This window comes from Amaranthus tricolor, chromosome 1 (genome assembly GCF_026212465.1).
Source record: "Amaranthus tricolor cultivar Red isolate AtriRed21 chromosome 1, ASM2621246v1, whole genome shotgun sequence".
NCBI lineage: Eukaryota > Viridiplantae > Streptophyta > Magnoliopsida > Caryophyllales > Amaranthaceae > Amaranthus > Amaranthus tricolor.
This window is the reverse complement of record NC_080047.1, coordinates 43836215-43849599: the sequence shown is the minus strand read 5'-3', so window position 1 is coordinate 43849599 and position 13385 is coordinate 43836215. Positions and strand designations below refer to the sequence as shown.

General features: G+C 34.4%; 1 protein-coding gene across 1 annotated transcript; it reads left to right on the top strand.

Moving 5' to 3' along the window:
• Nucleotides 1-2411: 2411 nt before the first annotated feature.
• Nucleotides 2412-13105, top strand: LOC130828046 (4-alpha-glucanotransferase DPE2). The gene is made up of 23 exons (XM_057693865.1): nt 2412-2725; nt 3133-3528; nt 4242-4359; nt 4641-4696; nt 4805-4935; nt 5019-5142; nt 5232-5428; nt 6016-6094; nt 6214-6252; nt 6931-7050; nt 7138-7239; nt 7376-7459; nt 7695-7937; nt 8040-8165; nt 8764-8838; nt 8991-9062; nt 9376-9495; nt 9585-9682; nt 10181-10340; nt 10425-10523; nt 11427-11624; nt 11721-11814; nt 12648-13105. Exons 2-23 carry the CDS (start codon nt 3175-3177, stop codon nt 12779-12781), a joined length of 2823 nt encoding a protein of 940 aa, XP_057549848.1. The 5' UTR covers nt 2412-2725; nt 3133-3174; the 3' UTR covers nt 12782-13105.
• The last annotated feature ends 280 nt before the right edge of the window (nt 13106-13385 follow it).

The window sequence follows — 13385 nt, the reverse complement described above, 5'->3', positions numbered from 1 at the left end:
TCACATAATATATTTGGAATTATAACAACATTTATTTCGGGTTATAACATATTAAATTTGGTGTTATACCAGCATATATTTGAGAGTTATAACATAATAATTTTTTTAGAATCATCATCACCAGTCTATCTACTTTATCAGGTGCTCTCTTGAGAGACCGTCTTTTGTAAAGACGGCTCTCAAAAGCCCAACCTAAATTTAATTTATATTAATTTTTTAAAAAATTGCTATTGAAATTAAAGCGCATGTGTTAAGTGGAATATGAAAAGTCACATGATATATTTGGAATTATAACAACATTTATTTCGGGTTATAACATATTACATTTGGTGTTATACCAGCATATATTTGGGAGTTATAACATAATAATTTTTTTAGAATCATCATCACCAGTCTATCTACTTTATCAGGTGCTCTCTTGAGAGACCGTCTTTTGTAAAGATGGCTCTCAAAAGCCCAACCTAAATTTAATTTATATTAATTTTTTAAAAAATTGCTATTGAAATTAAAGCGCATGTGTTAAGTGGAATATGAAAAGTCACATAATATATTTGAAATTATAACAACATTTATTTTGGGTTATAACAATTACATTTGGTGTTATACCAGCATATACTTGAGAGTTATAACATAATTTATTTAGGGTTAAAACATAACATATTTGAAGCTTTTTTTTACATTTCACTTTAACACTCATATTTTGATTTCCGCAGCAGTTTGCTGAGAGGAAAAGAAGATGTCATATTATACTTTTATTATTATCGAAGAAGTCGAGGTTATTAAGACCTCTGTTTAAGAAAGTCTTATAAATGAAAACATTTTGATTGCAGCTATCACTCTAATTCACATTAGTGATAGGGATAATCCTTACAATATCTTTATTTGAGTACAAAATAAAAGATTGAAATTAAAAAGAGCTCAAACATATTTCATTATTATATTCAAAGTATTAAGGATTAAAAAGATTTAAGATTAAATAATAAAATAAAAATTAATATGCAGCAAGGGATTATGATAAGGTGATTAAAGGGAAGAGAAGAATTGATCAATTAGTGTCATTGGTACCTAAAGCACAAATTATATCGTTTGATTTTCGTATATTTTTGTATATTGAAGTGTGGTTAGATGATGGTCCTAGATGGATTGAGGACATTGTATTGGACGATGTTTCTTCCAAATAAAATTTAGGACACCTTTCATTTCGATGAAACATTTATGATATTTCAACTTGATATTTTTTTATTAGAAGAGTCTTTAAAGCGTGTGAGGTGATTGGTGTAATCTCTCTCAAAGCCTCATATTTCTTTTTCAATTCTAAAATCTTCATTCTTGCAAATCTCCATTAAAGCCTTAAGAAAAGCTTCAATTCTTCAATTAATAAAACAACTAACACACAAAACGAGACATATGGAAGTAGGTTTACACTAGGGATCGACACTAAACTCTTTCCTTTTTGCAATCATTATGGATGGGCTTTTCGAATCATTATGTATAAGCTTTCACGGAGCCATATTGAAGAAATACGAGACATGTATGATGGAACATCAACTAACATACAGATACATATTGAGATTACAAAATCTTTTTCAGTAAGAGTGGCTTTACAATAGGGATTGACTAATGATATTGTGCTAGTTGTAGAAACTAGCGAGGAGGCTAATATTAAACTAGAGAAGTAAATGGCAATTATAAAAGGCAAAAGACTACGTATAACTCGTACAAAAACATAATATATGAGGTGCAATTTTAGTGGCAATTTTAGTTGTTAGATAAATGCAAAATCGAATTCAATTTTAAATCGACCAACCTATTTCATATTACTAGAATTCAAAATCATTGTTTATTTCAAAAGTCCGTATTCTGATTCTTCTGCAAAGATTAAAATAATAATTCCTAATCAATAACTATTATCTGTAAATCATCACAAAAGACAAAAATAATAATAATAATAATAAAATAGATAAAATCAAAAAAGATAAATTAATACTCCCTCCTATTCACCTTAGAAATCTCATTTGACTTTTCACGGATTTTAAGGAGAGTCAAAAGTGGGACCCTAAGGGTAGATAGAGAGTGGTATTATGGGTTTTTTAATGTAAGGAAGGAAAATTAGTATGGGTAATGGATGGTATAATTGAAAATAGGATAAAGTTACTAAGGACATAAAAGTCAAAAACCCATAACAAAAATAGAATTGAAACAATTAAGGTGACTTGACCATAAAAAAAAATGGGACACATAAGCTGAATGAAATGAAACACATAAGCCGAATGAAATGGAACACATAAGCAGCTGAATAGGAGAGAGTATGATAAAATCATCCTTCACAAACATCAAAATCATCATTTTCATGTATATGTGAATTAATTTATAATTTATGATTCTCATAAATTTTGGAATTATATGCTCTCACCATTCACAAATTTGATAGCTCCACCGCACAGGATATTTTATAGTAAAGTCACATAGAGTTTTACAATTTTCTAGAAGAACACTAGTGAATTTCTTCACCCCTCATAATTTGGAAGTTTTCAGCTTTTTAAAATATGATATCTTTACACATCGCACCAAGAAAAAATATATAAAATTGAGAAAAAGAATCTTTCATTAATTCCATATTTTCCCTTATAGCTGTTTTTTCATTCATCCATTGTAGAATTTTTTTTTTTTTTTTTTAATTTGTTACACATTTACTAAGGTCTCTGATCCATTCATCCAAGTAAAGGTGATCATGTAAATTGCTTTTCTTTTGTCTGTGATATAGGATTATATGTTATTTTAGTGTATGGTTGTATTTTTATATTGTTGTTCTTCACCTTTTTTGTGCCAATTAATGAATATTCATCACTTTTTGTGATTCTGATTATTGGGATTTGTTGGGTTTTTCCATATTTGTGTAAAAGTCAACACTTATTGCACCAATTACTGTTGAGAATAACCGAAATTGCTAAAATGGGTTTGTTCTTATTACCATTTGATTGAATGATGTTTCAAGATTTGAATATATACCTGAATTCTGGCTATTTTTGGTCATTTTCAGGATCTGAATCTGAGTTCAATTTAACAAATTTCATTTATCTTTATTTGTAAATTGCTTAAAAATGTTAACAGTTTTTGTTTGTTCTATGCAAGATTGTGGTAATTGAATAGGAAGTTCACTCATTTGTGGAGAAAATGTTGAATTTGGGATTGTTTTCAAGTGAGAATACAATCAAATCAGTGAGTGTTAGTTTCAGAATACCATATTATACTCAATGGGGTCAGAATCTTCTTGTTTGTGGGTCAATACCATTGCTTGGTTCATGGAATGTGAGAAGGGGTCTATTATTGAGCCCTGTGCATGAAAGTAGTGAACTCACATGGCATGGGAGCATTGAAGTTCCAAGTGGGTTTGAATGTGAATACAGTTACTATGTGGTGGATGAAGATAAGAATATCTTGAGGGAAGAAATGGGGAAAAAGAGGAAGCTTTTATTGTCTGGTTGTATTCAAGATGGAGAAATTGTGGAATTTCATGATCTCTGGCAGGTATATAGTTCTTGGTTACTTGTTTTTCAATGCTTCTGAAAGGCCGCATCACCGTATTGCGACTGTATTGTAAAGGTTTTTTGAGTTTCCGCGACCAAAATATAGGCCACATCACAGTATTGAGACTGTATCTGAAAGGTTTTTGAGTTTACTGCGACCAAATATAGGCCAAATTGACCTCGTACACGTTTACCGACTATCTAAACCGTGTTTTTGAGCTATGCTGCCTAGGTGGGAGTCAATTTATTGGCATTGATAATGTAATGTTGTTGAATGTTGATTATATTGGGTCATATGATCATTTCTACTGTAGCTATGTATAGATTATTGCTGGTACTTTTCTTTCCCTCAAGCTATAAGCATATGATAATCACATAATCATTTGAGATTAGACTTGTATACAAGTAGGCAACTTCGGAAAATTACTGTTTCAATGGATCACCAAATGCCTCAGTCATGATTTTTGTGCTCATACCTTTTGGCTTGATGGGGTTGGGAGGGCTTTAGAATGAAAGCTTATAATGGACAGATAGGTGATATGCAATGTTAAGTCAATTGAGAATCATAAATATTGCCTTCAACTCTTGTTTGAACGGTAATGGAGTCTTTGTTGATAATGTTGACAACATTTAAAGATCCATGAAGAAAGAATGAAATGGTTTTTAAGATTTCTTTCTCTCTTAGAGTAATATAAAATTGTTCTTGGTCTCCAGACGGGTTCAGATGCTCTACCTTTCACAAGTGCATTCAAAAATGTCATTTTTCGTAAGAGTTCAAGCTTGCCAATTGAGAGACCCCTTGGTGTCCTGCAGAATAAATTAGGTCTTGAAGGTATTGCTTGCTTGTGGATTTTTTTTGTTTACTATTATCAACTCTTTCTTTTTTTCATGTTCTTTTTCATTTGTTCGCCTTTCATTTCCGAGGATATCTCTAGAGCTGAGGGGCTCTTTGGCCGCATCCTCCTTTACGGGTATGGGTTGCCGGCTTGCCGCCTTTCTTACCTCCCAAGATCCTGATCATAGTTTTCTATAGGCGGGATACACCGGGTACGATGATGATGCCTCTCATTTGTGATGAAGATATTGATTCCAACGTTTGATTGTCTTGAACAGATTCAGTTCTAGTACATTTCCAAATTTGCTGTCCTAACATAGATGACGGGACATCAGTACGTCCTCCAACTCCGTTGTAGTCGATAGTTCTTTTACGTTTGCACCATATTAACCTTTTTTTTGTCTCGAGTTGTAATAAGATTGAATTTTGATTATCTTTACAGGTTTGTGTGATAGGTAGTCCTCAAAAGCTGGGCCAGTGGAAGGCTGAAAGTGGTCTTAAGCTCAGTTATGCTGGGGACTCGATTTGGCAGGCGGACTGTGTGATGGGAAAAGAAGATTTTCCTATAAAATATCCTTTTTTATGTAGAAATTACGTAATGGGATTCTAACGGAAAATGTAATGTTTGTTGAGTTCCTTAACAATTATCTCACATACAGATATGGGAAAGTCGATAAGTCCGGAAAATTTTCTGTTGAGATAGGGGCAAACCGAGAGATTTCAGTGGAAACACTGAGTAGGCAAGCTAGATACATCTTTCTCTCAGATGGGATGATGAGAGTAAGCACTTTAACTGAAACCCTTGAATCTTTTGGATGTCATTTAAATTTAGAGATAATTTATATATTCGTGATGGATCGTAATGTCAGGAAATGCCATGGCGGGGTGCTGGCATGGCAATCCCTATGTTCTCAGTTCGATCAGAAGAGGATGTTGGAGTCGGGGAGTTTCTTGACCTTAAGTTGCTTGTTGACTGGGCTATTTCTTCAGGCTTTCATCTTGTTCAACTTTTACCAATCAATGACACCTCAGTACATGGAATGTGGTGGGATTCATATCCCTACAGGTTAGTCTTGAAATCCCGAGCTCCTGAACCTACTCGTCAAGGTCTTGTCTTCTATGCCTGTATCCTGTAGATATTATTGAACATGAGAAAACTTATTAAGGAATCTAGAATTGCATTATGAGAGATTCATTATGGCTTTAATTTTCATGCTTTAATATTTTTTTGAAGTAAATACCTTGTTTGTATTGGATCCATAGTGCAAAAATAAGGCCATAAAGTATCGTAAACGTTTTCATATTTACCGAACCATATTTTCCGCATTGTAAAGGTGTAAAAACCTCGTGTTTTAGGCCATTCCAAGCGCTATTTAAGGGTTTAGGCCGATATTTGGCGGTACAAAAACCGCATCATCCCCGTTACTGCAACTGTGACCGTCACCGCATTTTTGACTATGATTGGATCTATATTGGGCTGGGTTTGAGAATTAAGTATGCTTCTCGTTGTGCTGTTAGTATTTTTATTGGGTTTTTGATTCTGTATATACTTGTTAAAGGAATTAGGAAACAAAACTTTAGTTGCACACATTGCTTGCGTGATGCGTCTATTAAGTCGGTATAAAAATGACTCTTTTCTCCATTGATTTGCAGCTCTCTGTCTGTATTTGCATTGCATCCCTTGTATCTGAGAATTCAAGCACTTTCTGATAGTATTCCCAATGAAATTAAGGTAATATATGCGCGAGATACATGTTTTTATGATGAATTCAACATCAAATACTATTGATCAATTTCAGATTATGTTATCGGATAGTTTTCCTCATAGTTACATTGTTTTTTTTCCTGCAGCAAGAGATTCTGAAAGCAAAAGAACGACTTGATTTGAAGGTACTCTTTTATTAGGCATTAGCTAACATCAGTTCTTTTAAGTTTAAAACATACCCTATATATATCCTCAGTGGCGAAACTTGAAAGAAAATTTAACGAGGCTAAAGTTTGAACACTAAACTTGGGTTAAAAAATGAGGAGGAAAAATTTTAAACTCTTGGCTTCTATTTTATAAAAAATTAACTTTACCACTAAAATTAACTATTAGTATATGATTTTAAAAGCATAATTGTACATATATTAATTATTTTAGATAAAAAAGAGTGCGGGAGGCAGAGCCGTCAATTAGCAAGGGCAAAGCGGGCCACCGCCCAGGGCCTCAAATTTTTTAGGGCCCAAAAATCTTATTTTTATGTATATAAGTGATTTTAATTTGAATTAAATTTATATATAATTTACATTTTTAGCTAAATAATATGATTTCTTAGTGTTTTTTTTAATAAAGTAGTTTAAATATCAACAATAAAAAACAAAAGATGTATTATATTATTCGTTACGCCTTAAGTTTTTAGGAGCGCTTTTTATCTTTTGCTCTGGGGCCCAAAAGTGAACGGGACGGCCCTGCTGGGAGGTGACGCTCCCTCCCACCTTGGTAATCATCCGCCACTGTGTTTCATACAACAGGATGTTGATCATAGAAAAAGTGCATAATAGCTGCTCTTTTCATTGACACTGCAGGATGTTGATTATGAAGCCACTATGGCCACCAAGCTTTCCATTGCCAAGAAAATTTTCTCCCTAGAAAAGGACCAGATACTCAAGTCTAGTTCTTTCCAGAAGTTCTTCTCTGAAAACGAGGTTCTCCTAAGCACCCTTGAGATAGTCAATGATATGAATTACATAAATTACAGTCCTGCAATCTAACTCTTTGTTTTTGATAAAAAGGAGTGGCTGAAACCTTATGCTGCCTTCTGTTTTCTACGGGATTTCTTCGAAACCTCAGATCATAGTCAGTGGGGTCGCTTTTCGCAGTTTTCAAACGAGAAGGTAAACAAACTAATACGTTCTGATTCGTTGTTTCACTTTCTCTTGTGTTAAAATAAAAACAGTCTTGTAGTACTTTTCATTGAAGCTACATTCTTATCATTAGCAAAACCTTGACAAATATTTTCTGCTTCTGCAGCTTGAGAAACTTATCTCCGAAGACAGTCCCCAATACGACATCATTTGTTTTCACTATTACATTCAATACCATTTGCATATACAAGTGAGTAGAATAAATTTTGTTTGAAGATTATATCATTCACAAATGCTTAAATGAGACGGTCCATCGTGAGACCATCTCTATTGAACTGGCCCACTTATAATTTTAAAGTGATCAATTACATAATTGTGCTAATTATATGAGCTCGTCTTTTGGTGAGACGGTCTCATACAAGACGAGCTGTATATCATTAGGCATTAGCTTGAAGCTTTCTCATGAGAGGGGGTTGTTGTTTTAGCTATCGGAGGCTGCTGAATATGCAAGGAGAAAAGGAGTAGTGCTAAAAGGAGACCTCCCGATTGGTGTAGACAGGAATAGTGTTGATACATGGGTCTATCCGAGCTTGTTTAGGATGAACACATCAACTGGAGCACCACCGGATTACTTTGATAAAAATGGGCAAAATTGGGGTTTTCCAACTTACAATTGGGAGGAAATGTCGAAAGACAACTATGGATGGTGGCGTGCTCGTTTAACTCAGGTTCGGAGGCAACTTTCAGCTTATTACTTAGCTCTCAAAATGTGTGCATGTCTTTAGTTGTATACTTGTTTTAACTTTCTTTTAACTCTTTTTTCTTATCAGATGGCGAAGTACTTTACTGCTTATAGAATAGATCATATATTGGGGTTCTTTAGAATTTGGGAACTCCCGGATCATGCTATGACTGGTCTAGTTGGAAAATTCAGACCATCAATTCCTTTAAGCCAGGTATCTGCTGAAATACCCTTTACCACTATAACAAAATTAAATTTTCGTGAGATACTATTTAGTGGTATTTAAAAAAATGTCACGAATTTATATTTTTAGTGTAATAATTGTTGGTTTTTATTTTAAGTTTCACTATAAAGTGATTTAGTGACACTATATTTGGCCTTTAGTGACATGTAATTGTTACTATAGTGTATAATGACGTCACTAGATCATATGTCGCGAAAATTTTTAGTATGATTTTTTATTATGCTGCTAAAGGGTTTAATAAATGTCACTAAATCCAATATATATACATTTAAAAATTTGAAGTAGTGACATTTAAATTAAATGTTGCTAAATATATCCCACTAAAAGCGAATTATGTTGTAGTGTACACTCTTCAAAGAAGACAAACGATGGTGTTTTACGGTCCTTTTCATGCAGTTGTGCACTTTTGTCGTCGTAGTCTAATACTCAAATTCCTATCTAATGTGGGCTTTGCTAAGAGCAGTAGTCATACTCCTATTTACTATGCCTCTTCGAATAGAAGATGCCATCATTTACATGTTGCGGTATTATTGGGGCGTGCTAATGAGCCAATGATGCTTGCTTACAGGAAGAGCTTGAAAAAGAGGGAATCAAAGATTTTGACCGGTTGAGTCGTCCATTCATTCGACAAGAGTTTTTGCAGGTAAATTCGTAATTTTTTTTCTCTTCTTGCCTCTATTACGCAATTAGCAACTGATTCGTTTTTTGGATTATCAACTTGGAAACAGTTTATCCGTAACTTGTTGAAAGTAGAACTCTTAATTTTCGATTCTTATTATGAATTTCTTTCCTTAGGAAAAATTTGGTTCTTCTTGGACGGTTATCGCAGCTCTTTTTCTGCATGAGCATCAGAAAGGCCATTATGAGGTATTCTAGTCACCTTCATTTCAGTGTTAGTTTTCCTAATTTTCCGGCTCTCCACACGCCAAAGGTAGCACCATAGATAGTAGTGGATTAAAAGTCCGTTTTTTCAAAGAATTCTCACTCATCCAAGTATCAGGATTGGCATTAATTCGCTATGTCACATAGATTTAACATGCTATGATGCGGAACGTTAGAAAATGTTGCATCTAATAATTAATTTTTCTTTATAGATTTTGCGTTCCGGGGTTGTATAGTCACTAGTCCTAGTGTAAATTGGTCCAAAACTTATGTGCCTTTTGATATGAAATTCTTTCAGTTTAGGGAAGATTGCAACACTGAGAAGAAGATAGCTTCCAAGCTCAAGGAATGCACAGAAAAATCGTTGTTGTTGGGAAGTGAAGCAGCCCTCAGGCTCAATCTGTTTGATCTTCTACGGGTACATATATGACGGGAAATTAAGTCTTTGCATTGTGTGCCTTCCTCTTAGCGATTCTAAAATTTTCGTTTTTCAAACTGATATTTCAGAATATAGTTCTGATCAGAGATCCGGAAGATGCTAGCAAATTTTATCCTCGTTTCAATCTTGAGGATACTACAAGTTTCAGAGATCTTGATGATCACAGGTACCTGATCTCATCGATCTCATAGTATCATACCAAATCCCATCAATCGAATCCCTTTTTCGAGAAATACGAGACATCTAAGTCATACAAGTAAAGAGATCTATTCATTGATAAGAAAAAGAAAAAGAATGCTTTAATTAAAACATGAAGTTTTCTTTTCCTTTTAAAGGTCAAATAACTCAACTAAGCTTTTTAACTAAATCTTGATAAATTTTAAATTGAAATCATGATTATATTAATAACGAATTAAATATCATGGGAACTAAGAGACGGATGTGGCGTACATGGATGTTTTGATGAGTAAATCACGCAAAAGTAAGGCAAATAGAAGTAAAATCTTCTAGGAGACAGTGACTGTTGAACTGAAAGTTGGGACTCAATGGTTGAAATAGTTCTGCAATACCAACTTGGGTATCATTTTCCTAAACTGATACTACTATAATATGACGATAAGTTGACAAACACAAAGAAATTCTGACTGATTCCTCGTTGTTACAGTAAAAATGTTCTGAGAAGATTGTATTATGATTATTATTTCCACCGGCAAGAAAATCTTTGGCGCCAAAACGCTTTGAAGACACTGCCAGTCCTCTTGAACTCATCAGATATGCTGGCATGTGGTGAGGATTTAGGGTTAATTCCTTCTTGTGTTCATCCTGTAAGTGGCTTGTCGACGATCTTATCATTTGCTTCTCTGTGGTTGTAGAGTAGCTTCTGTTTGACTTGAGTGTGATTGTCGCAGGTTATGCAAGAGCTTGGATTAATAGGCTTACGGATTCAACGTATGCCAAATGAGCCTGGTTTGGAGTTTGGTATTCCTTCTCAATATGGCTATATGACTGTAAGTCAAATCAAATTCATCGTTAAGTAACTTCTGTGAATGCAGATATCTCATGTCAATCGAAATATTCACATGATGTGTAATATCATTCAATGTTGTGATCAAAAGAAAAGTGATTGAAAAAGGGGAAACGAAGAACTGTAACACACACGTCTGACTGACATATTGGAGTTGTTCGTAGTGGTCATTGTTCCAACATGTCACCAGAACTTCTATACATGGCATGGTGCAAACTAGGGGTGTTCAATGGGCTGGACATGGGCCGGGTTGGGTCTAAGTAAATATGGGTCGGGCCGGACAAAGGCCTTTAAAATTTTATATGAGCCGGGCTTGAAAAGGTCGGTCCGGCCTGTTCTCATAAATAGAAATTATTATTATCCCCATTGATCAATTTATAATTAATTAAATTATTTTTTATAATAATTAAATTGTAGAAATGTTATTAATTCCCATTGGTATTTTCATTTATAATAATTGTAGTAGAGCTCGTTTTTCCTATTTATAAAGGCCCGTTTTCGGCCCTTTTATAGCCTGCTCCATTTGATTTTAGTAGAGTTGTTTTCTGCCCGGCCCATATTAATCCGGCCCTTACAAAGTCCTTATAAAAACCGGCCGTATAAGGGCTCAAAATTGGGGTCCGGTCTGTTGAACACCCCTAGTGCGAACCCCCAATTTTCTTGATATCAATCTGATAGTTCCGAAACTTTCCTTTTCTCTATAGTCTTCTCGGTGGCTTTCGGGTTTTTATGTTTGTTTATCTGTTGTTTATATAGAAGGAATGTTTGGTTGGTTCCCAGCTATCAATAATTAGAATAGGACTTAGGAGACTAGGAAGTAAAGCAAATGTGATTCAGTGATTCTAAGCTGTATTGTAACCAAAGAAAAATGTATAAATTGTCTCAGGTATGTGCTCCGTCATGCCATGACTGCTCTACTATGCGTGCTTGGTGGGAAGAAGATGAAGAGAGAAGACGCCATTTTTTCAAGACCGTTGTGGGATCAAATAAGCTTCCACCCAGTAAATGTGTACCAGAGATCGCTTATTTTATCATACGTCAGCATGTCGAAGCCCCTTCTATGTGGGCTATTTTCCCTCTCCAGGTACATATATTTCTCGTTTTCTGCAGTAATATTGTCAGTGGCTAGGTCGAGAGACATCGATTGACTTGAGAAACATGTCATCCTATGGTTGTTCAGGACTTGTTGGCCTTGAAGAATGAGTACACAACACGCCCTGCAAATGAAGAGACAATCAATGATCCCACAAATCCGAAACATTACTGGAGATTCCGTATGTTTTATTTCTCATTATTTTCTTCCTTCCTGCCATCTTATGGAGTTTGCAAGAGTTAAGATTGTAGGTTTTACATCAACCAGAGCAATGAAAAAAAAAAAAAAATTCCCGGATGTAAGAACAGTCTTGTCCTTTCACTTGTGGACAATATAATTACTCCCTTGTCCCACTGAAGTTGCTATATTAGCTTTTCCGCAGTAGAGCTTTTAAAGAGAAATGTAATAATTTCAATGGGACAGAAGAGTATGCTTTTATGCTCTAGCTAGAAAAGCAATTTATTGTCCCATGTCATATCCTTGACACTGACATGGGTAAGGACACTAGTTGGGGCGAAACTACGTTCTTTTAGATTCTTGGGGACCAGAGAAAGAGTATGCTTTTATGCTCTAGCTAAAAAACCGATTTATTGTCCCATGTCATATCTTTGGCACTGATATGGGTAAGGACACTAGTTGGGGCGAAACTACACTCTTTTAGATTCTTGAGGACCGAGAAAGGTGATGGGAAAAATTCATTATATTACCATAAATAATCTTAAAGGTGAAAGAAAAAAGCAAAAAGGGCTAAATTGTAGATTACCAAACTAAGATAGCTATGACCCTCCTAGATCAAATTTACCCTTGCGCTACATGTTTTTTTTTTTTTTTTTTTTGAACATTTTTGTTCTCCTTTGTAATTAGCTGAGCCTCACTGTTTGATACATCTCGATACCAAAACCGTGTCCTAGTTGCGTATCATTTAGTTGCTGTTTACAACTGTGAACTCTGTCACCATTTTATACACGAAGACCATTTACTATCATCCTAATGCGCTCAAATTCCCACTTTTAGGTTCCCATGTTACGTTAGAGACACTATTGAAGGACGAGGAACTGAAGATCGCTATCAAAGATCTCGTATGTGGCAGTGGAAGATCATATCCTCGCGATGAAGAAATTCTAAAAGCTTCAAATCAAGGGAGTTAGGCGCCTGCGCTAGCATCGGAAAAAATCCAGAATGGTGTGGCAGTGGCAGTTTCATAAAAGTATTTTCGATAGGAGCAAGTGGAAGTAGGTGCTTCTAAAGAGTCATTGCTGTCTCACTAGCAAGCTAGTTACTCAAAGCTTGGCAGCATGAAATAATACAAAGCCAAGAAAAGTGATGATAATAAAAGGAAAATAGAACATTATTACTTTTGACACTGTTGTATTTTTTTTTGGATAAGAAGACACTGCTTTTCATTTCATTTAAAATAATCGATTGAATGAAAGAAGAACCTTTCATTTATATCATACAACATTCAAAATCAAGAGATCTGTGAGTACACATATATACTACTTTGTTACAGTCGTCAGAAACAATAAAAAATACATAAGACATAAAATCATAAATAAAATTTTTATAACGATTGATAATAACTTCAAACTCAAAAATAGCAGTTTTAGAATTTTTCATTGCTTTTACAGCTTTTTGCGTTGTATTTTATTCAATGCTTATGTAGAAAATTGAATAAAAGTTTGTTACTGGTGCAATATTTATTAGGATAAGGTTTGTTAAATTATTTGCATTTTCTATTTTTTAAGTAGCAAA

Excerpts from the sequence above, each read along its gene's own strand:
- LOC130828046 (XM_057693865.1), top strand. The coding sequence starts at position 3,175 with ATGTTGAATTTGGGATTGTTTTCAAGTGAGAATACAATCAAATCAGTG. Across the intron at positions 6,253-6,930 it reads AAGAACGACTTGATTTGAAG|GATGTTGATTATGAAGCCAC; the intron begins GTACTCTTTTAT and ends TTGACACTGCAG. Across the intron at positions 7,240-7,375 it reads CGCAGTTTTCAAACGAGAAG|CTTGAGAAACTTATCTCCGA; the intron begins GTAAACAAACTA and ends CTGCTTCTGCAG.